The 24,239-nt window shown below is 30.0% G+C and overlaps 4 protein-coding genes across 5 annotated transcripts; 2 read left to right on the forward strand and 2 right to left on the reverse strand.

Annotated features, from left to right (window-relative positions):
- Positions 1–1,815: 1,815 nt before the first annotated feature.
- On the reverse strand, positions 1,816–2,960 carry LOC130890891 (tubulin-specific chaperone C). Its single transcript, XM_057795293.1, has one exon. The coding sequence runs from the start codon at positions 2,958–2,960 to the stop codon at positions 1,956–1,958; it is 1,005 nt and encodes a 334-aa protein (XP_057651276.1). The 3' UTR covers positions 1,816–1,955.
- LOC130890892 (uncharacterized) lies at positions 1,816–4,977 on the reverse strand. Its single transcript, XM_057795294.1, has 4 exons — positions 4,959–4,977; positions 3,696–3,885; positions 3,355–3,595; positions 1,816–3,134 (listed from the first exon to the last, which is right to left on the reverse strand). Exons 2-3 carry the CDS (start codon positions 3,823–3,825, stop codon positions 3,468–3,470), a joined length of 258 nt encoding a protein of 85 aa, XP_057651277.1. The 5' UTR covers positions 3,826–3,885; positions 4,959–4,977; the 3' UTR covers positions 1,816–3,134; positions 3,355–3,467.
- An 853-nt stretch (positions 4,978–5,830) lies between these two features.
- On the forward strand, positions 5,831–10,072 carry LOC130890893 (protein yippee-like 5). The gene is made up of 3 exons (XM_057795295.1): positions 5,831–6,133; positions 6,205–6,409; positions 6,769–10,072. Exons 1-3 carry the CDS (start codon positions 6,003–6,005, stop codon positions 6,952–6,954), a joined length of 522 nt encoding a protein of 173 aa, XP_057651278.1. The 5' UTR covers positions 5,831–6,002; the 3' UTR covers positions 6,955–10,072.
- A 1,381-nt stretch (positions 10,073–11,453) lies between these two features.
- On the forward strand, positions 11,454–23,872 carry LOC130903469 (zinc finger CCCH domain-containing protein 11A-like). Of its 2 annotated transcripts, none has more exons than XM_057815581.1 (7): positions 11,454–11,528; positions 11,743–11,833; positions 11,886–12,129; positions 13,953–14,030; positions 18,174–18,305; positions 20,844–20,996; positions 21,385–23,872. In XM_057815581.1, the coding sequence occupies exons 2-7, from the start codon at positions 11,765–11,767 to the stop codon at positions 22,008–22,010; spliced, it is 1,302 nt and encodes a 433-aa protein (XP_057671564.1). In that variant the 5' UTR covers positions 11,454–11,528; positions 11,743–11,764; the 3' UTR covers positions 22,011–23,872. The 2 variants fall into 2 exon arrangements, with proteins under 2 accessions (XP_057671564.1, XP_057671563.1); XM_057815580.1 differs by having other exon boundaries at positions 11,517–11,658.
- Positions 23,873–24,239: the final 367 nt, after the last annotated feature.

Consider the following 24,239-nt stretch of genomic DNA (forward strand, 5'->3'; position numbering starts at 1 on the left):
ATGTGTACACATGTAAGATAAAAAAAAATTTGTAAAAATCTCAAAACCCAGTATCCTCAACGCCATCTAGTATTCCAATAATAAAGTTTCAACCCAGAGTACAGTAATACCGTTGCACTCTACTACCAACAGTCACATCAATTCCTTAAAATTACGAAGTGGGCGACATCTGTTGATTTTCTTTAACATTGTAATAGAGGTGAACAAGAAAGCTCTAATACGAACTAATTTTGCTGTTTTATAAACAATAAAAAGTGTTATCTAAAAATTTTTGTTCTAAATAGTAAAATATACCTGTTTTAAGTGAAACAACCACTCATCCATAAGGTGCACTTCGAATACTATGAACACGTGGTAAAAGTTGTAGTGTTTATATATGTATTAGTTGTTAAAATCCTATTCTAGTGGCAAATAAAACTCTTGTGCATCTTTTTCGTAGTTTCGTGGGTATAGTGAAGTCTCTTCCTCCCATACTTACATGAACAAATGCATTTCCAATTAATTCAGATCAATTGTTATCTCATGGGGGTGGGAAGTTAGACCTGACGTCTGTAGGCACAAACCGATTCTTATACCCAACTTGTTCTTCAAATCACACAAACACGTATAGGAGATAACTTAATTTACAAAAACAAAAAAAATCCCACCAAAATAGATTGTATTGTTATTCACTGCTATAGCAGCCAAATTCAGCGCCATCTGGTTACATGTGATTTTCGCCAATATCCAATCCAATTGATTATAAATTTATTCCAACCCATAAAAAACCGTCCTTGGTTCTTTGACGATTCTGCGCAATAGAGATTACGTGTTTCAACCGGGTAGTTACTGTTATACAAACGATTCTGTTTTTCTTTTCGGTTCCAACCGACTTAAGTATCTTTTGTGAATCGTTTCATGGGACGGTCTTTTCGATACTTGGTTGATAGCAAGTACTGACTAACAGGTTGGAACAATTCTTATAATTTCAGCTGTTTGGAATTTTTCTATATTTATTATAATTTTTTTCTGTTATTATATATGCAGTATAGAACTATTTGAATTTTTGAGGTTAGGTATCATTTTTGGGGTTAGATTCTATTAATTCCAATTATTCCCACTGACCTTCCGTTTGCTGTTACTATAAACAGAGCACAAGGTCAGACATTACAGGTAGCGGAAGTGCATTTAGAAAAGCCATGCTTCTCTCATGGGCAACTAGATGTAGACTGTTCGTGTGTGTCTAATGCCCGTAATTTACAAATATTTGCATTGTTACAGAGAAATAAATTTGAACGTTTGTTATTGAATACCAAGTTTTTGAAACTTTATTGTATGTAGAAAATTTTTAAAAGTTGATCATTCTACCCAAGCAATAACATATAGTTATCATATTGATTCATTTCTATTGTAATGATCTCTGATACTTATTTAGCGAGCAAAGCCCGCCCCGGGTGCCATAAGTAAAAATTAATCTACAAACAGTGAAATGTGACTGTATCTATCATATGTATCAGAGGGTGCAGCGCCCATAATTATTTTATATCAATCAGCAGCAACTTTTTTTACTGGAATATATACTCAAATTAATTCCTGAGGGGGTGACAAAATAATATCCCGTCCCGGGTGCCACAAGACCTTGGTAACTTGTATTGGGGACACACATGGCAGAAATTTCACACTTATGTATGATAGGGAGTCTGGCCCTCGCAGGCTCTTAGACTTTCATGTTAAATCACAAGTAGATATTTGTACATTTAATTTTATCCATAAATTTTTTTTTTATAAACAGACTAGTTTTCAAAATTGAAGAGGCAGGTAAAAAATAATTCACGATTTTGAGAATGCATTTATTAACAATATCCTGAATTGGTACAATATGATTTTAATTCTGTACATTTAAAAAAATCACACAGTCAAGATAAGTCGCAGAAGCAAATTGTTTAATAAATGTTAACTACTAAGTTACAATGAATCTATAAATAATGATTCCAGTTTTGAATTCTTTCTACATCTTCAATCTCCTTCCAATTAGGAGAATGTTTCTGATTGAGCCAGTTGAAATCATCAATACAAGTCCAATTATTCACAGCAGTATCAAAACCAACATTTTCAAAGTCACTAGCTATGCTTTCATATTTCCAATTATAAGGTGCCACTCTAATTTCTTTGCAATCTTCCATTATAGCTCTGCTGGTGACGTAAAGATATATATCAGTATTTTTAGAATTGTGCAATCTTAATTGCTGACAAGCTATAACTAATGTACAGTTTTCACAGTTTTCTGCAAAAATTGATGTACTGACTGGACCAGAAAATATATTACAGTTTTTTAAATGATTAAGATGTAAAGTGGAAGGACTGCCTTTTAAAAATACTGTACATGATTCCATTTTTTCTAAGCTAACATCTTTTTTGAACAATTCGGAATTGTTTAAAGTGAGTTTTTCATTACATCTACTTAGAAATCCTGTATTGCTTTTAACTGGTTCAATTTTCAGTTTGAAATCAACATCATCGATACTTTTATTCCTAATTTCTGTTGATTTAGACTTTTGCTTCATCTTGTTCTTAAAAGAGAATTTCTTTTTTGGTAGCAACTCTTCTTCCAATTGTTTTGTTTTTACTGTTAGTTCCTGTAATACATTTTGGCATCTTTGCATGTCATAATTTCTTATAAAAATGCTTGAAGCTGCTACATATTTCTGTAAAGTAACTATTTCTTTTAAAATTTCATTAAAATGGTCTGGTAATTCATTAACTGGCACACTTTTGGAAATGTTGATCATGTTTTCTATATAAGATCGTTTTTCAGTAAATATTGTTTCAAAAAATTCCAATTTTTCATTACCGGCAACTAGTAAATCTTTGTTGTCTTTTCGTTTTTGTAAATTCAGTTGACGTTCAACTTCTCTTTTAGTTAACAAATTTAATTTATTAGTTTTTTCGTTTACTGAATCTAAAGTTATACCAGAATTCATTATTTATTTAAATAAGAGATTACTATTTGATTAATCCTTTTTCAATTCCTTTTCAATATCGTCTTTAGATAAACGATACAGTGGTTTATTACTATCTGTTGCAGATATCAGAACATTCATAAATTGTTGTTTCTTATTCAATTGTTCATTCCTTTCTTTAACTGTAGTTAATTCCTGAAAAAGAAATCATATATTAGCATAATATAAAACATATAGACTTCATTTGAGATACCCAAAAATCCATACATTTACCATCTGACATAATTTTGACACAAAGCAAAAATACAGTTTGAAGATTCAAATCAAAAATAGGAATTAATAAATACTAAATAAAATAAAAGTATGTAATCTTAATACATTCTAAAATTTTTATGCTGGAATATATATTTTTTACCTGTTTGCGCTTTTTAATTTCTGCTTCAGAAGGGGTTGTTAAAATAAGTAAACCATAACTAACTCCACTACATGCAACTAACCAAAATATTGATCGAACAAATCTTGATGCCATCAAGTTTTTTTATTCCAATAAGCTAAATCGACCTGCCTTATTTTATTTTGGGAATCAATAAGTTCTCCAATTTTGTAATAATTTTCCAAAATTGAAGGGTAATTATCAAATAAATATTTTCGAGTATCTAAAAATTCTAGTATTAGTACATTCATTTGAATTTATGGATTTAATTTTGGAATTGTGGGTACATTTTTATAGATAGTGATACTTTGTAGGAGGCTCACCTCTGTTAGTGTTGATCTTATACCAAATAAAATAGCTTCCTGCGAAACAAGCTCCTTCTATAACAATTAGTGTGTATACTCCTCTTTTGAACCACTTTCTTGTAGCAGACTTCGGATTTTTAAGCAGCATTACTATAGAAAAATTGAGCCATTTGGTGTTATGACGATCTTTACAGGAATTTTTTTTATCCTAAAAAGGCAATGACGAATGGTGAAAAGGTAATGACATATGACACTTTTAGAAGTAGTGTATATTTAGCAATCAGTTACGTAAAATAGTAAATCATTGAATATCTGATTAAAAACGTTATCTTAAAGTAATTTCTTTCACACGAAACTGAAGTATTTTAAAATTGCTAATAAATTGCTGGCAACCATTAGTAAATACCAAACTATTATTAATGGAAGCGGACATTGGTGTATTATACACATTTTATTTTCAAGTGTGGCTAACAGAATGTCAAATGTTCTTAAGGAGTTGTCATATATGTTAACATTTTGTAAATTTTATATTTGATACTATTAGAGTAGTTAAATTATATTAAAATTACAATAACATATTCCATTCTTTTATTGTTTTTCCGTTTTTGAAGTTTATATATAAATACTCTATACCGATACAGGGTGATTCAATAAGAATGTCCAATCTCAATACTGAAGTTCCTATATAATGCTGATCTAAATTAGTTAGGTAGGTATCTCATTACATTCTCTTTAATTATTTGCAGGTAAAATCACCATATTACTCGTGGACTACCACAGAAAAGGGTCAAGTTTCTGGTACTTAAGGGTAGTTAAGCGAACTTTAAAACGGAACAAAAAGCAACCCCTTTTTAGTTAATATTTGTGCGTAGTATAGAGGATGGTATGTTTTGTAGTTGTTACTTTGTCACAGATATTTCCTATGTGAAAATTACAGAGTAGATTATCTATTCATATATTGATTGTGAGAATGATTTGAATCTCAATTAGTAATAATTAAAGATGTTATTTATGAATAAACTTTTTTCAAAATATAGATATTTATTTATTCACCTAACCTCAATCTTCAAGATAGTCTTATAAGATTTTTCACAGAGATGTTCATGAATGATACTGAAATACTTTCTCTCGCTGTAAAATTGAGTTAAATATGCTTAACTTCTTTCAAAAATATTACAATTCTTCGTGAAAAATCAAGCTTGAAAATCCGTAGCAGCACGTTTTCAAGCAAAATATCCCACAAAAATTGGAGATCGTGTTCTTATCCGCAAAATACTTCACCTTTTCTCCTGCGAGTTTAAGTTTGCAGGATACAACGAACAAGAATGTTGAGAAGTTTTTTTATGTATACTTTTCCGCACCACCTATGGCGCGTTTTTTTAACGTGGTTTCCCCTGTAGGCCTATTTCACAATATACTAGAGTCCTGTTCGTTACTAAATAATGAATTAACTGTTATCACATCGAAAGCGATTTTTACAAAGAAATACGTAGGGAATAGAACACAATGAGGAAACACTCTCGGTCTTCCAGTGTGATTCTGTAAGTTTCAGTTCGAAAAAAAAAGAACGACCACCTCTATTTGCATGAGGAAGACGAGTAGAAATGATGCAGATTGGAAAGAAACAGAAAAAATCTCAGTCTTCCACAGTATATGTAGTAAGAGCTCAGGCGCGACTGCTCGGGTTAAAACCAAGTCTGAAGGACGCGGTTGAGCTGTGATACTTATGACACTTAATGGTGACGATCATGTTTCTGTACAAAAAAAGACCACCTGTTTTTGAAAGAGAAGTACTAGTAGAAATGATACCGTAAATGTTTCTGTTCAAAAAAAAAATAACGATCACCTCTATTTGAATGAGGAAGACTAGTAGAAATTATGGAGTTTGGTAAAATACCGGTTTATCTATGAATCAATGTTATTAATCAACTGGAAATTTATTTGTTGTACTAAAAGCAGGTATAACTGTAATGTGAAATAAATCACCGAAGGTGGAAAATCACTTTTTAAAAACTTTATTTACTACTTTACACTTAAAAAATTCCGGACAATAAAATTTACGTTTAATTATATGACAACTAACTGACTAACTAACTAACACGTCCTTTTTATTTATACATAATGTAAATATTATGATAAGCAAAATTTTACAGTGTCGTCAGCTTCTTCTATATGGGTTTCTTGAAAATGAGTGCCATAATTTGTGTAAAGTATTACTAACGTAAATTCTATTTGGATTTATTTTCAAATTTGGCGCAAATAATGTTTTCAAACTTTGAGAAAGGATTTTGAATCGAACATGCACCGCGAACGCACAATTTCGAAATGCGCATGAATCTGGTGACTGAACATGTTCAGGATATCTACTTCGAACAAAGCTATTATTTTGGCAATCATCTGTTTTGTTTTTACTACACAAAGAAACTTATAAATTCAACAATCAAAGTATATTTAAGGTAAAATTTTTATTTTGTATTTATTTCAGTTTGGATTTAATTTGAAATTAAATGTTTTATTTTTGTTTTAGAAACATGGGTCGAGTTTTTCTAGAACATATTAACGGAAATAGATTATTTTCTTGTGCTAACTGTGGTACTAATTTAACAAATAGATCCGAACTAATCAGTACTAGATTTACAGGAGCTACTGGTAGAGCTTTTCTATTTAACAAAGTTGTTAATTTAACGTATAGTGAAGTTCAAGATCGAGTTATGTTGACTGGACGTCACATGGTAAAGTTTACTTTATAAACTAAATAAATAGTCTACTTTTAAACAACTAATAATTATTATACTTACCTTGTTTCTCCACTAAATGTTATGTATTTACGGAAGTATATATAACTAATCCTTGTGGGAAAGATTTGGTTGTTTGGGAAATTGTATTTTAATTTGAATAAATATAATTACAACATAGTTGAAAAACACATTACTAGTCATAATAATGAATAAGGATGAACTTTTCTAGTGACACAAAGCATTAGTTTCAAGAGGTTAATTAAGAAGTGAATAACTAGAATTATTCACTTCTTAATCATTATCACTAATTAATCATTATCAATAATTAATCATTACATTTATCTATGTTTAAGGTACGAGATGTATCTTGTAAATCTTGTGAAAATAAATTAGGTTGGATGTATGAATTTGCAACAGAAGACAATCAGAAGTATAAAGAGGGTAGAGTTATTTTAGAACGTGCCCTTGTCACTGAGAATGATGGAATAGAAAATAGAATTTATAATGAAATGAGAAGGAATCGTATAGTACATAATTAATTTGATCATGAAAAACGAGATTAAACCAGGTTTGGAACTGTCGCTTAAATTTTAGGAGTTGGCATAAGTATTACCTCATTTTGCCAAATTTCAATGGTAAATAATGATATTTACATAATTATGATCTTGAACTTTAATAGAAGTAAATGGAATTATTGTCTGTAAGAAGAATTATGTAATATATCTTCTTGTTGGATATGTTGACACTGATATTAAAAGTTTTGTTATAAAGTTATGTTTTTTGGCCTTGTTCTACCCATTTTGATACCTCTTTGAATTTGCAGTTTACATTTTACAATAAATTATTCATTAGCTAAAATAAAAAGCTTTCCAATGCTTTGTTAGTGGGGACTGGGGTCAGTTGGTACATTTTTTATGTTGAAGATTTTCCAATTCTTTTATTGATAAATGAAGGAAAAATACTCCGTGGGATTTGATAACTAATGTTTTGTTCATCTAATTCTCAAATTAATTTAAATTCAGCATCTTTGGTTTTCTTTAAGTGTACCCCATATTCTGGGAAGATTGGTACATACCTAGGGGTTCATAGGCAAGAGCAAAAACTAATGTATCTTATTAATGGTTTTATTAAATTAGGTAAAAAGTCTCTTGTCACTGCTTAAATCGCCTTTAACTGTTTTCGTATTTTTCCTATTTGCTTGTTTCTTTGAGTCCTTTTTCTGTTTGTCAAAAACCTGTTTTATTACTGAATTTGTTTTATTTTTTTTTGTCTTTTTCTGTTCTTTATGTCTTTAACAGGCGTCTATGTAGGATTTCTTTTTTGTTGCAGTTTTCTTTCTGCTGCTTTTGGAATTTGCATCAAAATTTCTGTAGAACTATATCCTGCTCCAAGATTTAAATATTATTTGCTAAAAGCTTTTCAGGTGGATGTAGACATCCAAGACAGGCTTGTTAGATGACGAAACATTTGATAAGTTTTTGGTATGTGTCCTACATCCTGTGATTTTGCTTCATCTGGATTCTTGTATCTACATTGGAATAGTTTCTGGCTCTGGCAAGGAATATTCGAACTCTCATTATGGGATTTTTTTGGAAAGGTTGATTTTCTTCCAAACCTGGTCCTGTTCTACTGCTATGGCAGCTTTTAGCCTAACATTCAGATGACTTTTACCTCTTTCCGACTTTCTTTTGAAGTTTAGTACATTAAAGTTAATCTAGAAGACAATGTTTTTAATAGAATCCAACCTCACATTACATAATTCTATAAAATGTTGCCTTTTATCCTATGAAATAAAAGTATGTTTAACTTTGCAGATTTTTTCAAATATGTATTGAAAAAAATATTCCTTCCTATTATGTAACTACAGAATCTATAATCAATATTTAGATTTGCAGTTTTATGGGAGGTATCAAAATGTGTTGATTATTGAATCTTTTGTATCAAAAGTTAGAATGAAAATATGTACAATGAGGCAGAATTCGACAGTTCCCATTTTTGTACTACTGTGTTTTTACATATTTTTAAGCTGTGTATTTTATAAAGCTTTTTTATGATAGTGAAATAGGAAAATTTATGCATATTGGACTGTGGTTAATGTTAAATTTTTCAAAAATTAATTCATGCTTGGTATGTTTCGGTTAAGTTTATATTATATTTTATATATTCGAACATATTCAGATATAATGGTAATTGAATGATGACTTTTACACTAAGAGAAATGTCCGAATTCTTTGAAGGGGGCTTTGCTGTATTGAAATCAAATTATTAATAGCTACAATGTTTGTTCAATTTGTCAAGTACTAGCTGGTGGTTGAATATAATTATATTGTAAAACTATTAAATCCTAATTTTTCAAATATTATTCATTACTGTTTCCCCCTTTTTTCCACTTTCCACTATTCTTTTTATAACAATCTAAACAAATATTCAAACTCATGCCATTATTATGATAGTCATTTTAATTAAGATTTTTTATTTCACCACAAAATTCAAATAAATACAACACTGCTCTAGTTTTTTTATACATGTCATTTAACGCTCCGCACCAATTTGATTAAAAGTAAATATAGAAAGTGACAAAAAAACTTGGAAGTGATATTTTCACCATGGAATTGTTGCACATGAGTACAAAATGATACTCATTTGTATACTGTATACTGTTATAAGTAGATTTGATACTATTCTGTGTAACACAACTACATATAGCTTGGGAGAAGCCGGAGTGTTCACTTGCCAGGCAGGTGCTGAAGAAGAAGGTAGTTCTTACAGCAGTAGTTGTTTTCGCTGCAGCTACTGTGATATCAATATCAAAATAGTGTCTCCAGTTTCACTTTTTTAACTTGAAGCAGAGCTATATAGCTGTGCTATATGTATCTTTGCTACATAGTGTAAACCTTATTTTGCACTTATAGAAGAGGAAAATTAATATTCGAATTAAAAGTAATTTTTTAATTATATACACATATTAATTGTTAAATTATTTAGTATAATGTTTACAAGTAATAAATTTTCGGAATTCAACTTGGTATCAATTTTTACTTGCCATTGATTAAAATATTTGTTGGCATTTTCTGTTAAATTTCCTTAATAAGTTCAAGTATACTACATTGGTAATGTTTTGAATACATTAGCCTGCTAATCATTATCAAATACCTTTTCATGAAAACTTGTTTTCCGATTTTCCAACGTTATCGTCCCCACTGCCAAATGATTGCATATACAAAAAGTTGTCGGACTCGGAAGCTTTGAAACACTCACAATCAGTTTGCTGGTAATATTTTTTTTAACGTGGGCTGGTATACCAGACCTAATAGGAATGTATTTACATAGTCGTGGGGAAAATTGATTTCGTATTACATGGTTTGCCTCCTTAAAAGAATTCCAGTCATCTGACACGAAATCTATTATCACATGAAATGTTTCAAGTTGACCAAATTTGTCAAGAACACACTAAATAATATCAGAAATTTTCATAATATTGATATTTATATAATTTATTTTCTGATCATAGTTGTTTTGATTGATTTAAATAAATTCTCTGAAATGTATATCTGGATAAAAAGTTTTATATTTTCGCATAAAGTGGTTGGTTATTTTGTATTAATTACTTAGTTTTAGGGTTTATTATGTAACGTAGAATAAATGTTAGAAACGATAGACTGAACATTTAAATTTCTCAAATGTACCTATACTAATATATTGTAATGTTTTTCTTATTTATTTATATTATTTCTATCGGTCTGGTGTATTTATAAACACAAACATCTTTTTCTCTCTTAATTTATAACACTAACACAACACTTGACTAACTTATATAATTTATTTAAATACAACGGTTGCTTTTCTATTTCGTTACGTTCACTATGACTATTTATTATAAACTAACCAACTCCGCTAAACATGTTTCTTTATATACCAAAACAAATTTCGCAAACATTCTATAAAATCGGCGCCAAAATATTTATTTACGATACGAGGACGAAAAGTAATGTAATAAGCACATAATTTACGTGAATCATACATTATTTCTCACTTGAATATATGAAAAAAAATTGAGCTTTGATCTTTGCACTAGATTTACAAAATATAGATCTAAAGAAGAAATTCACAATTTTCTTGAATTTCTAAGATCTATTTAAGATTGAGAGAATAAATAAAAAACCATAGGCAAATGAAATAAGATTTCAGCAAAATTGCATTTACCCATCAGTCTACGAGGGTAGAAAGTATCATAACATATAACTACGTCCCAATTAACTCTGATCAGTTTCTTAACAACAATTAACATGATCTGGGTTAATTTTCGAACATAATAATCATGATCGGGATAACCCGATCATAGTTTCTGAAAAGTCCTTAAATGTACGTGACCAGGGATAAAAATAATTATGTATAACCATATTTAATCTTTACACACGAACTGGGCATTTACCATCGGATAAATTCCAACCATAGCGGTTTTAGTTAAACTTTTTCCTTATTGGGGACCTATGAACGTCCTTCAGATATATTATCTTTACCACCACCTTGGTGAAGAGTTTGATTGGAATGGTTAGGAGAAGATTTAGTAATGAATATTTGGGAAACTTTTATGAATAAGAAATTTCAATGTGTCATTATTAAAGAAGATGTTCTGATCAGTGATAACAATATTGAACGTTAAAATTTGCTACTAACGAGAATAGAACTTATTTTTAAAAATGACAATGTTTCGAAAGTGCTATTGGCAACGGAAGCGATCGGGAACGTTAGCTGTCAAGCCTTTAAATTTACAAATATTATAAATTATATAATAAATCTTTTAAATATAACTCCAGGGTCTTTATGAAAATTTCGAAATACAAGCCTATAGCCACAGAACATACCCTAAGGATATGCTCTGTGCCTATACTTACGAAATAGGTGGTTTGTGATTACTACAGAATAACTAATCTGGGAACATGACACAAATAAGGACGTTGTATATTTATCTATGGTCGATCGGAAAGGGATATCTAGTTCTCAATTGATTGCAATGAAATCCGCAAAAGAATAATTGGTGATAGTGGAATTGACAGTTGGCATTAGTGACGTTAGTTGCGAGGAGCAAGCCAAAAAAGTTATTAATTGTCTGGTAAGTTTTTAGAATATTTAAAGATAAGGATATATTTTTTTGTATGAATATATCGCTTATTTCGTATAATTAATAGCTTTTAAGCTTAATTCAATAATAAAGGAAAAATGCCGGCTGAAAATTATTACTGGTAAACATATGATAGTTTAGATTATATTTCAATTTTATTTCCATGGAAGCACAGATATACAAATTATTAATTATCTCTTTTTAGTTTGGACAACTTTTTCAAAAAGATGACGGATTTAGATTCGCCCAAGAAAAACAATGACTGTTACTTTTACTATTACTCTACATGTGCTAAGGTAAGTGAATGCATTTTAAGACTAGCTCTATACTGAAAGCAAATGATTATAGGGAGATAGTTGCACGTTTCGCCATGAACCATCCGCATTAGGTTGTGAAACAATGTGTAGCTTTTGGAAAGAAGGAAAATGTGTAAATGTTCATTGTAATTTCCGACATATGGAACTGCGGAAAAACCGAAAAGCAATACCCTGCTACTGGGAAAGCCAGCCTATGGGTTGTTTAAAAGCTCATTGTCCTTTCATGCACCAAAATCCAAGGCCTTCTGATGTTAACAGATCAAATTTATCTACAGGTAAAGATATACGATATAATGAAATCTCACTTAATGTAGTGTATACATTCTAAAATATAGTAAAGAATATATATTTATTTTGTGTAATATTAGAGTCAAAAAAATAATTTTAGTTTGAAGTTTACAACACTACATATATTAACCATCTAGATGGAATATGATTTTGTTTTGAGTTATGAGGAACATTCTTCTCACAAATGGATATGGGAATTAAGCTTCTTTTTTGTGCATTCATTCAATATTTTTAGGAATTTTTTGTTAATTAGCAGATAAGTTCATAGGTAGTAATAGATCAATATCAGAAAATTCTTAAATAGAATGTGGAACAAAATTGCTGACTATCAAACACAAGAGTTATAATATAATAGAATAGAAGAATGCCAAATATCACAAAGAACTAACCAATAAAAGGACTTGTTAAAACAAATATTTAACATATGTAATTACTAGTTGACATGATCCAGGCCCTGTAGTCGCTATTACATTAGCCTTAGCCAAAAAAAAAATCTACAAAATAGAGTTGACATGAAATATCAATTTATTTTGCCCCTCCAAATTTCAAAGGAATCGATTGGGTAGAACTTGTGATATCATATCAACCACTTCAAAAAAAGTGATTTAAGAAACAATCGCAGTAGAATAACTTGTTTAACTGGGCCGGCTTAGATGTTAAGTCACAAAATCTACTGTATCTCTGGAAATAATGCGATTTTTTTAATTATCCGTTTAAGGTTTGAACGTTTAAAGGTCAAATATTTAAAAAAATAGATTTTTTCAAATTTCTAGCCCAGAATACCCCCTGAAAGTTCTTAGTGTCTCCCTTACGGAGAAGTACAACTTCAAAACTCTCCCACATAGAGTGACCAGTTTTTAAATCTTGATTTTATTTTATTACTGTACACCAATTTATATACAATGCAAATTTAAATCGTTGATAATACAGTGTTTTTTTCTGGAATAAATGGTGGTACAGTTTACTTTCCCAACATGTTTTGAGGGAAAGTAAAAATCTTCCACTAACTGAGTTTCCTATGAATGAACAATATGTTTTAAAATTACAACATAAAATCAGAACAGTATAAAAATTTCATGGTATGTTTATAGATGAGAATTATTTTGAAATAAACTTGAAAAGTTAGGGGTCAGTTTTTCAATCAGTGATTTTTATTTCTTTAACATTTCATTAGATAAATGAGTAAAATGATATAAATGTTACTTATATCATGATTTAAAAAGGTAGTTCCACTAGCACTAAAAGAACATTTTTAAAACTGAAACATCTGTTACAATTCACCAAAAAAGTCAGTGAATATCTGTTGATATTTTATTAGTGTAAATTGTGGAACAGAACCCAATTAAGAAAGACGTACTGCTAACTTTCATTAGAAAAAATATTTTAAATAATCGTAAATATTGTTATGTATTTGTTATTATTACAAATCAGGAGTAGTTAACATACCTAGCACTCCAATTAATGACTATAAAATGATATATAAGTATATTATTTTTAATGATAATCTATCAAATACAAATAGTTCAATATTAAAATTAAAACTCTCTGCTTGATATGTTACTTGCAACATAATTTTTTTATTTTTATTTTAAATATTGCCTTATACTTCAATATAATCAAAAAATTATAAATAACATTAGATTTTACTAGTAGCAAAAATAGTATTTTGTTAATTTTATAAAAATAAGTTTTTAATAATTTGATGTGTGAAATATGAATAAATATCAATTATTGATACTATATTAAGATAAAAATTGAATATCCTATTTTCTTATGAATAGATACTATCTAAGTTAATTTTGTATTTCAGATCAGACAGGAGACATGAATTCTACCAGTGACAGGAGAGTAACTGCAGTAGATAGTCTAGTTGTTAATTTTGAAGAAGGTATGCAACTTGTAAAGTAATACATTCAGCAAGTTCTGTACTTTATTTTTCAAAAAAAAACAGGTTATTCATTTCTTGTTGGTTTTTACTGTTTGAAATACTTTTTCTTTTGTTTTTGAATCTTTAGAAAATTGTTGGAATATTTAATTTTTCATGACTGTTGAGCTTCTCATAATATTTGAGATGAGTTATATTTATTTTTTGATTAATAAGTCTTTTTAATTGTGTACACAATACTAGTCCATAAATTATGCTATATCTTTAGATTACTGAGAAAGTATTTATATAAGACCAGTAAATTGACTTGGATAAGCTGTTTATGAAAGTTTCCAAAACTAGTTTTTAGAATGATAGTAAAATCACGTTGAGACCTTAATAATATATTATTCAAGATAGACTAACTTTTATGAAGGATAAATTGTCGAAGTAAATAGGAAATCTCTTATCATTTTTCGTTGTGAGGAACTTTTTTATGAATATATGAGAACATTTAGAATATCATCCTTTATTTGCTGCTCACGCAAACAAATTAAAAATTCTGGGCGAAGCTGAATCTTATTATTATTCATGTGTTTAAAACTGCCTAAGATGTAGAATTTTTTTTGTAATTATACTGGTGTCTTGAGGTATTGACATATTTTTGTAGAATAAAATTTAATATCCTGACAATGTAGGATAATTTATTCAGATTTGTATTTTAATATTGTGTAGATATTTATAAAATCACTTATCAGAATGTGATTAGGATTTGAAATTTAAGTTTCTAATAATGTCAAAAAATTGGAAGCTAATGGAATAAGAGTTCAACAATATTGAAATTTTGAATACTACCAGTTAATTATCTCTTTTATTGTTTTAGGAATACTGAACACACTGTTTACTACCGTTGCATTCACAATTACACTCAGAGTGTGGGCATATAGATAGTAAACATCGTGTTCAGTATAAATATGACAGTTCCAGGAACTTTAACTTAGTTATTTTAACTATCTACATATTAAGTAATTCTGAATCAAAAATTAATTTTGCTATAAAATTTTATCTTGAACAATGTCTGAAAATTTGAAAATATATGTTTAAAAAATGATAAAATTTTCCAACCGGTAAAATTTCCAGTTCAGTCTTGATTATGAGGTAGAAAACAAGGTCAGTCTATCTAGGATAATGCAATGTCATTGTGAGAATATGAAATGTACTTCTAATTATATTGGAGGTGATAGGTTCAGGTGGAAATTGGTAGTCATTTTATTGCAGACAAGATGACAATTCGACATATTTTATATATGTTAATAGTTGAAATTTCCTTTATGTTGTTATATAAGCACGTCTGTTATATTGTTGAAGCTGATAATACATGAACCTTCGCTTCTTAATAATTGTAAAGTCCTTTTGCTGCTAATCTACACAATTATGCATGAGAAGTGATATTTCATTACTAGTTTTGGTAAAAAGTTTTTCTGAATAGTAAAGTGGATGACTTTACAGCTTATTATTTACGAAGGTTTCATATGAGTTAATGGTCTTATTAGTCTGTTGAACTCTGTGAAAAGAATGTGATTTATTATATTTGAAAGGTACATTGCAATTTGAGGATCTATTTATAAATATTACATTATTTACTAAATTCTTATATATTGTTTTGCTTATGGAATTTTAGATATATTTTGTTGGTGGTAACTTTAAAGACTTTGGTACAGCTATTAGTCAGTTGATTCCACTTCTATATTTTCAATCATTGGTTTTCTTTTACGTTACCAAATATCTATTTAAAATACTGTATGTATAAATCCATTAATCATGATCTTGATTAGTAACCTACCTAGTAGGTTTGACTCTATTGTTCAACATAAGTCTAGTAAATATCCTGCAAATATATAGAGGTTTCTTAATGTATATTATTAATTATTTTGAAGTGATTCTGCCAACACCTGGTGCCTTACAACACTATCTAGTTTCCTGTCAATTAGAATTCGTTTGTTGGTCTCTGCCTGTTGAATTTTCATCTACATACATTATATGTATATTAAATACCCCTCTATATGAATTCAGCTTTTAGTGAAATATTAGTGACAACAAACCAATCTTTCTAGGCTGCCAACTTGGGAATTAATGTTAGCACAATATCCTTTGTATTCATAGAATTTTCTTTCTATAATATTTTGTACCATAATTCGGCTTGTGGCTTTTAGGCTTGTCGAAGCAATCAAAACAATGGCATTTACATTTTGGTTTTGTATGATATATAAATCAACTAGCGAATGACATTGTCTACTTCCGAGTATTTATATTTTATAGTCTTTCTTAACTTATTTATTGTTTTGAACTACCCGAATTAGCCTCCTGGTACCAATACTATGAAATATGGTCTGGTATTTCTACTGTTCATCAACTTTTAAATTAAGTATTACTAGATCAAATCAAAAACAATTGGTTTATTTTATATTTGGTATATTTTTTTTTTTTAGAAAAAATTTATGTACTAGTGTTAATTATTTATTGATTTCACTTGAAATCTGACTGTTATGACACTGTTTATTTTTATAAACATTGTGATAATAAAAAAATTGTATGTTGAAAGGTGCATTCTTGTGAAGGAAATATTTTTTTGTTATATATATATATAATGTGTTATCATATTTTCATAAGGTTAATGTTCAGTTGTAATTGTACATAAGACAAAATCAAACTCTGGATAATGTTGCATTTTAGCAGCCTGTCTGCTGAGTTTACTCTATAAAATTTACCCTATATATATGTAGGTTACACCACTAGAGCTCATTTTGACATTCTATCTTAAGAAAACCTGGAAATTGGTTATATACTTTAGTACAGTGACATTCTTCTTCTTTAACCTACTAACCGCTTTAACCGCTACTGTCGTTTGAGAACCAGGGCCTTCTCACCAATTAACTGCTAATCCTTTCTGTCCTGAGCATGGTGCAACGTCAAAACCCTAGCTCAACGTCCTCAAACCAGTGAATGCGCGGTCTTCTTCTACACGTGTCCCAGCCACCTCAGACGCACCCTCCAGATGAACGCCCCCAAAACTGGCTCGCTATACATCTGTCTCAGTTCAGCATTCCTCCGGCTCCTCAACGCATCGTTCTCGCAAACAGAGCCAAAAATCTTTCGTAGGATCTTACGTTCCCAGCAGCTTTAAATTCGCTCACTTGTCATAATCCATGTCTCTCATCCATATGAAGGATTATTGTCTTGTAAATTGTGACCGTTGACCTACGTGAGAGCGCTCTCTGGGCTGCCCAGAAGCATCTGCAACTCTTGCCTTGACCTCTGTTGTCACGTCATTATCTTCAGTTATCAGGGCCCCAAAATATTTGAATAGGTGGCACACAGAGAAGCGATGTTCTCCGACTTGGAACGTGGTTTGGGAAGTCGGGGTTTTCTTGAAGTTCCCATGGGCATGGTTTTCTGTTTATTTATTTGGAGTCCTTTTGCTTTAGCTGCTCGCTCGATTTCCTCAACTGCTTCTGAAAGAGCCGAAGTGGTTCAGGTCATATGGTACAGTGACATATAGAGCTAAAAAATTATTAAGTTACCTTATATCCACCGAGCTTGCTGAGGATGGGCAGTTTATTCAAACGAATTGTTTTTTTTTAAATATTAGAACTTCCTTAATGTCTTATACTCTTTATATTCATTTCCCAATTTATTTATAGATATATTTTCTGTATTAATATTCTCTGCTGCAATGTTCCTATTTCTGTTACATGTTTTTTCCAGCTATCCACCACTAACAGTAATTAAAACAAATTTGCTTTATAAATTGCTCATACTTACCCTTTCACTATAGTAATCTTAACGCAAAAATATCCTAATGAATTAGGCAGCTATCGATTAGTCTTATGTACAAAAGTTTTGATAATTTGTACAATAAAAGGATTGTTGAATTTAGTTTGAACGTTTTTGTGTTAACTGTTGAATCAAATATATTTATTTGCAACGAGTAAACAGAAGTTAAAATTTTATTTGGTATTGTTGATACTCAAATTTAATTTATTTTGTAATTTTACTAAATAAAATTTATTTTGTACCAAAATTGTTTTTATTATTGTTGGTGGAACCTGCAAGAATGCACCAGTGGATAAAGTAATTGTTGTATTTGACCTGGTGTGTTACTTGCAGAGTCCGATAATGAGTCGACACCTAGTTTTTCTCCCAAGAAAAACGCAGATTGGCTCGTTACAGTGAAGTCTTTAGACGAAATACGCCTGGAAAAAATACAAGCCGAATCAGCTGCATATTATGATTATAATAGTAAGTATTATTAACAGTTTCATTTATTTTCGACAGATTTTTGCCCAATAATATTTGAAGGAAAGCTATTGTTAAACAAAGTTATCCAAAATGGAATGAAAATGAAAAATTGTTACTTCTTCGTACCTTTTGTCCAAAACTGAATAAGGGAGATACAATTAAAAGGATGAATTAAGAACCTTTTTTCATGCAATTACTGCCAAACTGATTTGATTATAGAGTTCATATTTTGGAATGATAATAAGATGTATCCATTGCAAGGCAGGCTCGGTAGAGATAGGTAGAGGCACCTGGCATGAAATAAGCAAAGGCACTTATCGATAGACCTTGTGCGTCTCACACCAAACAACTGCTCTAACTAAACAGACGAAAAATCCGACTTTTAACTGGATACTATCATTTTCACACCATGGGCATCACGGACCATCCGAAGTGACATTTGTGCATGAAAGAGGACAAAACCACAGACCAAGTCATCTGTGAGTGCCCTGCACTCATAAGAGCGCGGTTTACACATTTGGGCAAGCCCCACAACTTGCCTAACAGCATTAAATGGTTCAAGCTAAGGAGTCTGATCGGCTTCTTAGAGGACTTCTTCCTTTGGTAACGTCACGACGCGCCTATCTGAAGGCATATGTGGTCAACGACCTCTTAGCCGCCCACAATTAACTATGAAGATGATTACATTTGATCGACAAGATATTCAAACATATACCATCACTGCTAAAATTTTACCATTAATAAAAGCTTCAATGAGGAATACCGTCACATACATTGTTAAAATTTAATTTCAAAGAAGGGATTTCTTCATACACTGCAATAATATAAACATTCAATATAAATCTCTATCTCTAAGATCTGATTGAAGAAGAAATAAGTATATAAACTAGCTGGTTAGCAATAAAAAAAACCACATGTATGGAGTTCCTGGAGGACGGCTATTGAGAAGAAGACCGCGCCTTCGCTGGTTGGAGGACGTTGAGGTGAACCTGATCCAGCTAGTAGTTCGGAGGCACCATGCTCAGCAAAAAAATATTGGCAGTAGATTGTTGAGAAGGCTCTATTTCGCAAAAGACCACCGGTTAAAGAAGAAGAAGAAAACATACATTGAATGTAGATAATATGAAGTCCCATGGAAAAAATACAATATTTCAGTGAATATAGCGGAGACTCTAAGTAAAAATATTAACGTAGAAAATATAATTTGTTATATAAAAGACATCGGCTTATATATTTTAAATTTTTATACTGTGTCTTCTGCTGTTAATAATCCTAGCAGTTGATTCTAGTGAGAAAAAAAAACCTATTTTACCAAAATCTATGAAAATTTAAGAACTAAAAGCTATATCACAAGTATGAATACTTGCTTTGAAAGTTCTGGGAAATCAGCTGCTGTTGTGTTATTTAGCTCCAACAAAATCGTAGGTTTTCCAATCTTTATAATAACATGGTTCTTGTAAAAACAAAGTGTTTGAAACCAACGTAGTTATAAGCACAAGTTTTGAATAACTTTTTGTAACATTGTGTATTATAAGTAATTTAATCTCTCATAAGAAATATAATAAACTACATTAAAAAAGGCAATATTTAAATGAAGTATTCGGCCAATATTCAAAATATGTCTAATTTGGTAGTCAATGTCTGTATTAAATTCATATATCTGCCTTTTTAGCTCTGCTCTATAACAGTTCGTTATCTGTTATCTGGAGGATAACGTTTAAAAACGCAAATAAATTAAATTAAATAATAGATCCTAGATGAAATGAACAAAAGTAAACAAAATAGTTCACACAAAAATCAAAGGGCTTTAATTAAAGTGTATCTGGGAGAAACAACTAATTGGTATATATTAGAAAAATGGAAAAACAGAAATTACTTTGTATAAGGTGGTTAGATGCATTAATATATATAAAATAAGAAATTGAATCTTATTTATTAGACCTTTTGATATTTTAATACATCTAAATGTTCATGATTTTAGGTCTCTTCTGTTTCAAAATTAGTTTTTTTATTATATATATATATATATATATATATATATATATATATATATATATATATATATATATATATATATATATATATATATATATCCATTCTGCCAAAACTATATTCTTTGGTTATAGCCATTGAAGTATTGCAGCTCAGACACCAAGACAATATTTGCACGTGTGGCTCTGAATTAACTATAACCGTGCGTTCCTTTTCATCTTCAAAAAAGTAAAGGGCTATAATTTCTCGTACAAGGAAAAACAATTTTGAAAACACCTTCAAATTATTACAAATTTAAACAAACTTGACGTAATAACCTCCACTTACTACTACCCTGTGTTCATATGGGAAATTGTTATTACATTTCAACGGATGTGGCTGGTAAAAACTTATGGCTGTTTTTTTCATTCCTTTGGTTAAAGTTATTCTCCAGATAACAGATAACGATAACCATTTGATTTTAAATATAAGCCAGGGTACGTAATAAGTTTTAACTATTTTATGAAGAAAACAGCTGTTTCTTTCTTTAGAATTATTTTCTTTTAGGTCCATGTATACCTTACAATGAAGGTGAAAACAATGATGCGAACAGTATGAGGCAAAGGATAGTCACTAGAATGATGAAAAAAAGTATACCCGAAAGAATTGTTACTGTTCCAAAGAGGAGGCTGAGTGATGATTACAATAATCCACCATTAGGTTTGTATTTTTAAATAAGGTGTAACTGAAAAATCAAACAATTGCATGCCTCCTAACATTCTACATTAATTAATAAAATATCTAGAATAATTAAGAAAATAGAAAAAGAAATCGATTTTTAAATAAGTTAGTTCTATTTGGTTTTAGGTTTGGTTAAGTGGTCTGTTAATAGAATTGGATCATAAGAGTAGCTACAGTCAAAGATCATTTTTTTTACAATATTGAGACAAATACTTTCTAACTCATTTATATCCTAAATTCTTCAATCTTTAGTTTCTTATTTCTTAGATCTTTTGATTTGTGTATACTTAAAAATGACAAAAATTATTTTTTTAATATTGTTATATTCCTTTTTACTATGGAGTGATATTATTTTTTTCTTTTTTAGAGAAAAAAAGGAAAATCGTCTACCGGAATGAAGATGGTAACCTTGAAATTATATTGAAGAAAAACCCAGAAAATGATTACTCCAACGAAAACTTCAGAAATGTTTCAGATAAGGAAGTTAATGGGCAAATATCAGTAACATTTCCAGTTTCTTTGGAGAACCGAAGAGTGAATCAATTGAAAACTTGTTCCGGTACTAGTAAAACCAACATTACGGATATAAAAATAAAAACATTGGATGAAATAAGAAGAGAACGAAAAGCTAAAGAAGATGTGTTAAAAGAAGAACAAGAAGTGACGAGTACATCTCCAGATATAGACAGCAAAAGCACCGAAGAATCTCAACCAGTACAAAGCAAGAAAAAAATAATTCTGAGAAGACACGTACCTTCATTAACTGGTACTCGGCAAAATATATGTGATAACATTAGTTCAATTAGTGAAATTTCTAATGAAAACAATAACAATCAGGTAATTGTTCAAAAGAATATTGACACTGAAAGCACTTGTAGTAAATTGGACGAGGATGTATATTTGTTAGAAGATGACGATTTTGATGATGAAACCATGTCGTTGAAACCTGAAGAGGAATTATTAAATGAAATTGATGCTTGCTTAGATAATTAGATATATTTTTGTATTGAAGAGATAGTTTATGTTAAATCTATTCATGAAATTAATTGATTTCTTGTAATTGATACTGAATTGTTTCACTTGGTTTTAATTTGATTAACCTTTCCGCTGACTTTTTGTGTTCAAGTACATGATATTCATCTCCTATAACAAAAAAATTGAAGTAAATCTCAGTCATTCAATAAACAGTTAACATTGAAGTGAAAGTTGTCAACTGCTATCCGAAGTACCTACTGAAAATTGGTATTCAAGTATGGACTTGGCTCAGAATCTTTTAGCAAAGAGAACACCTGGGAAAAATACATCGGCTATCCATCAAAAATTTTGGCCAGTTGAGTTTCCAAAAAGAGTTTACAAGGGTTTCTTACGCAAAGATGAAAAATAAGTGTGTAGTTTTGATTTAAACTATGCATAATAATGATGAAATCGACAAGCACCAAGAAGCTAGAAATGATTATGGCTTAAAATACAACCAAAGGATTGACACTATCAACAAATTATGCGCCTGCTACTCTGAGAATATATAATGAACGAAGTTGGGATCAAAAACGAATATTGTTCAATTCAGGTTTACCAGTGAAGCTCGAAGAAATATTTTTCTCAAAATCTGGCTAAATATTTAATGAAAGAACAGTTGTACGCCAGATCAGACATAAAAAACTTTCCCATATATGTGAAGCCTTTATTATCAGAAGAGAGCAGTTGAAGACGTGTTCAGAATTTGTGTGTGAAAACATTCTAAAATAATATATCTGAATGCCAAGGTGTTTGCAAAGGCGTTTATTTTTTTAAAGCAAATTAAATTATCATTAAGAGTGAATTTGGAAGGGAAATGAAACAAAAGTTGTCGGCCAAAATACGGCTAGCACCTGGTGGTGTTGGAAAAGCCTAAGCGCCTGGCGGAGGGTTAACACACAGCAGAAAAATAATTTCGATATGTCACATCTTTTAAAACTATTTAATCATAGAAATACAATAAAAAAAGGAAAAGAATTGTAACTTGTGAGAAGGATCCACATAGGAAAGTCGGTGGTATTCTATTTAAATTATACAGGGGTTAACAAAAATAGTATATAGGGGCAGACCAAACATATGCAAACCTATATTGATTTAAAACTTAGTCATTGATTTGGAAAAACTATTTCAATTAGGGCAAGATAATCCTTTTTGGAGTAAAATATAAAATATGTACGAATGAAAAACCCTAGGAAATCTAAGCATATTAATTACCTTACATAGGCACACGTGGAAACTAATTGTCTTTATTTAATATTCACACATTCGAGCAACAACCCATGATAAAGCAGAAATTGGCTTTTTAGTGATTATTTAAACGAATATATCATAAATATGTGTTGTAGTTTGATTTTAGGTCTCTTTCGAAACTGATTTTCTATCAAAAGAAATCATTATGAAAAATAGAAATATATCGAAAATACTTCAAATCATCAACGCTCGAACAAATTGAATTTAAGCTTAACCTACCCTTTTCTATTTCTATGTATTTAATATTTTTACCACGATGTGGCATATGCTATACTAGTTTCATCGCCTCATTTGACATTGTTCGTTATTTAATTATATTAGTTTTACACTTTGATTTATTTCCCATTATTTGTTATGTGTAAGGAAACAATTTGATACCTCTCCTGTATATCTCGGATGTAAAGTGTAGATATTTCCAATATTATACTTCTATATATCTATATAAATATGTACTGAACAGAAATGATTTTTATTAAGAGACAAAGTTAAACTATAGATTACTACTAGAATTGGTTGTAAATTATACATTTAGAAATAATCAAATGTTCAATTACTATAGTTATACAATTACTGAATATATTTTTAATAGATGCTTTGTTTCATTTCAACTAATTCTTCACAGATCAAACTTTCAGTTTGATACAATTTGAAGGTTATATCAAATATTTACCAAGGGCCGATATTCTCAATTCACTCCTCTCACAAGCGAGCGATCATCGAATTCTTAGATTCTCATTAACTCTTCCGCTCGCAACTTTTTGACGAGCACTAGTTACGGCAACATCGGTATCTTAACGTATTTTATCAAAATAGTTTCTATTTCTGTCAATGAAACGCAAAGATTTCTATTCAATTCTATACAATCCATAATTACGTATGACTACAATTATAAATGATTTCTATAAAATCATAATTTTCAAAACACTTTATCAATAAAAATTGTAGGTCATAATTGTG

This window comes from Diorhabda carinulata, chromosome 2 (assembly GCF_026250575.1).
Source record: "Diorhabda carinulata isolate Delta chromosome 2, icDioCari1.1, whole genome shotgun sequence".
Taxonomy (NCBI): domain Eukaryota; kingdom Metazoa; phylum Arthropoda; class Insecta; order Coleoptera; family Chrysomelidae; genus Diorhabda; species Diorhabda carinulata.

Bases quoted from the DNA above. Each gene is read 5' to 3' on its own strand.
- LOC130890891 (XM_057795293.1), bottom strand. From the start codon at position 2,960: ATGAATTCTGGTATAACTTTAGATTCAGTAAACGAAAAAACTAATAAA.
- LOC130890892 (XM_057795294.1), bottom strand. From the start codon at position 3,825: ATGCTGCTTAAAAATCCGAAGTCTGCTACAAGAAAGTGGTTCAAAAGA. The intron at 3,596-3,695 runs GTGAGCCTCCTA...TAGAATTTTTAG, and splicing joins TAAGATCAACACTAACAGAG to ATACTCGAAAATATTTATTT.
- LOC130890893 (XM_057795295.1), top strand. From the start codon at position 6,003: ATGCGCATGAATCTGGTGACTGAACATGTTCAGGATATCTACTTCGAA. The intron at 6,134-6,204 runs GTAAAATTTTTA...TTTTTGTTTTAG, and splicing joins ACAATCAAAGTATATTTAAG to AAACATGGGTCGAGTTTTTC. The intron at 6,410-6,768 runs GTAAAGTTTACT...TCTATGTTTAAG, and splicing joins TGTTGACTGGACGTCACATG to GTACGAGATGTATCTTGTAA.
- LOC130903469 (XM_057815580.1), top strand. From the start codon at position 11,636: ATGCCGGCTGAAAATTATTACTG. The intron at 11,659-11,742 runs GTAAACATATGA...ATCTCTTTTTAG, and splicing joins CCGGCTGAAAATTATTACTG to TTTGGACAACTTTTTCAAAA. The intron at 12,130-13,952 runs GTAAAGATATAC...TTTGTATTTCAG, and splicing joins CAGATCAAATTTATCTACAG to ATCAGACAGGAGACATGAAT.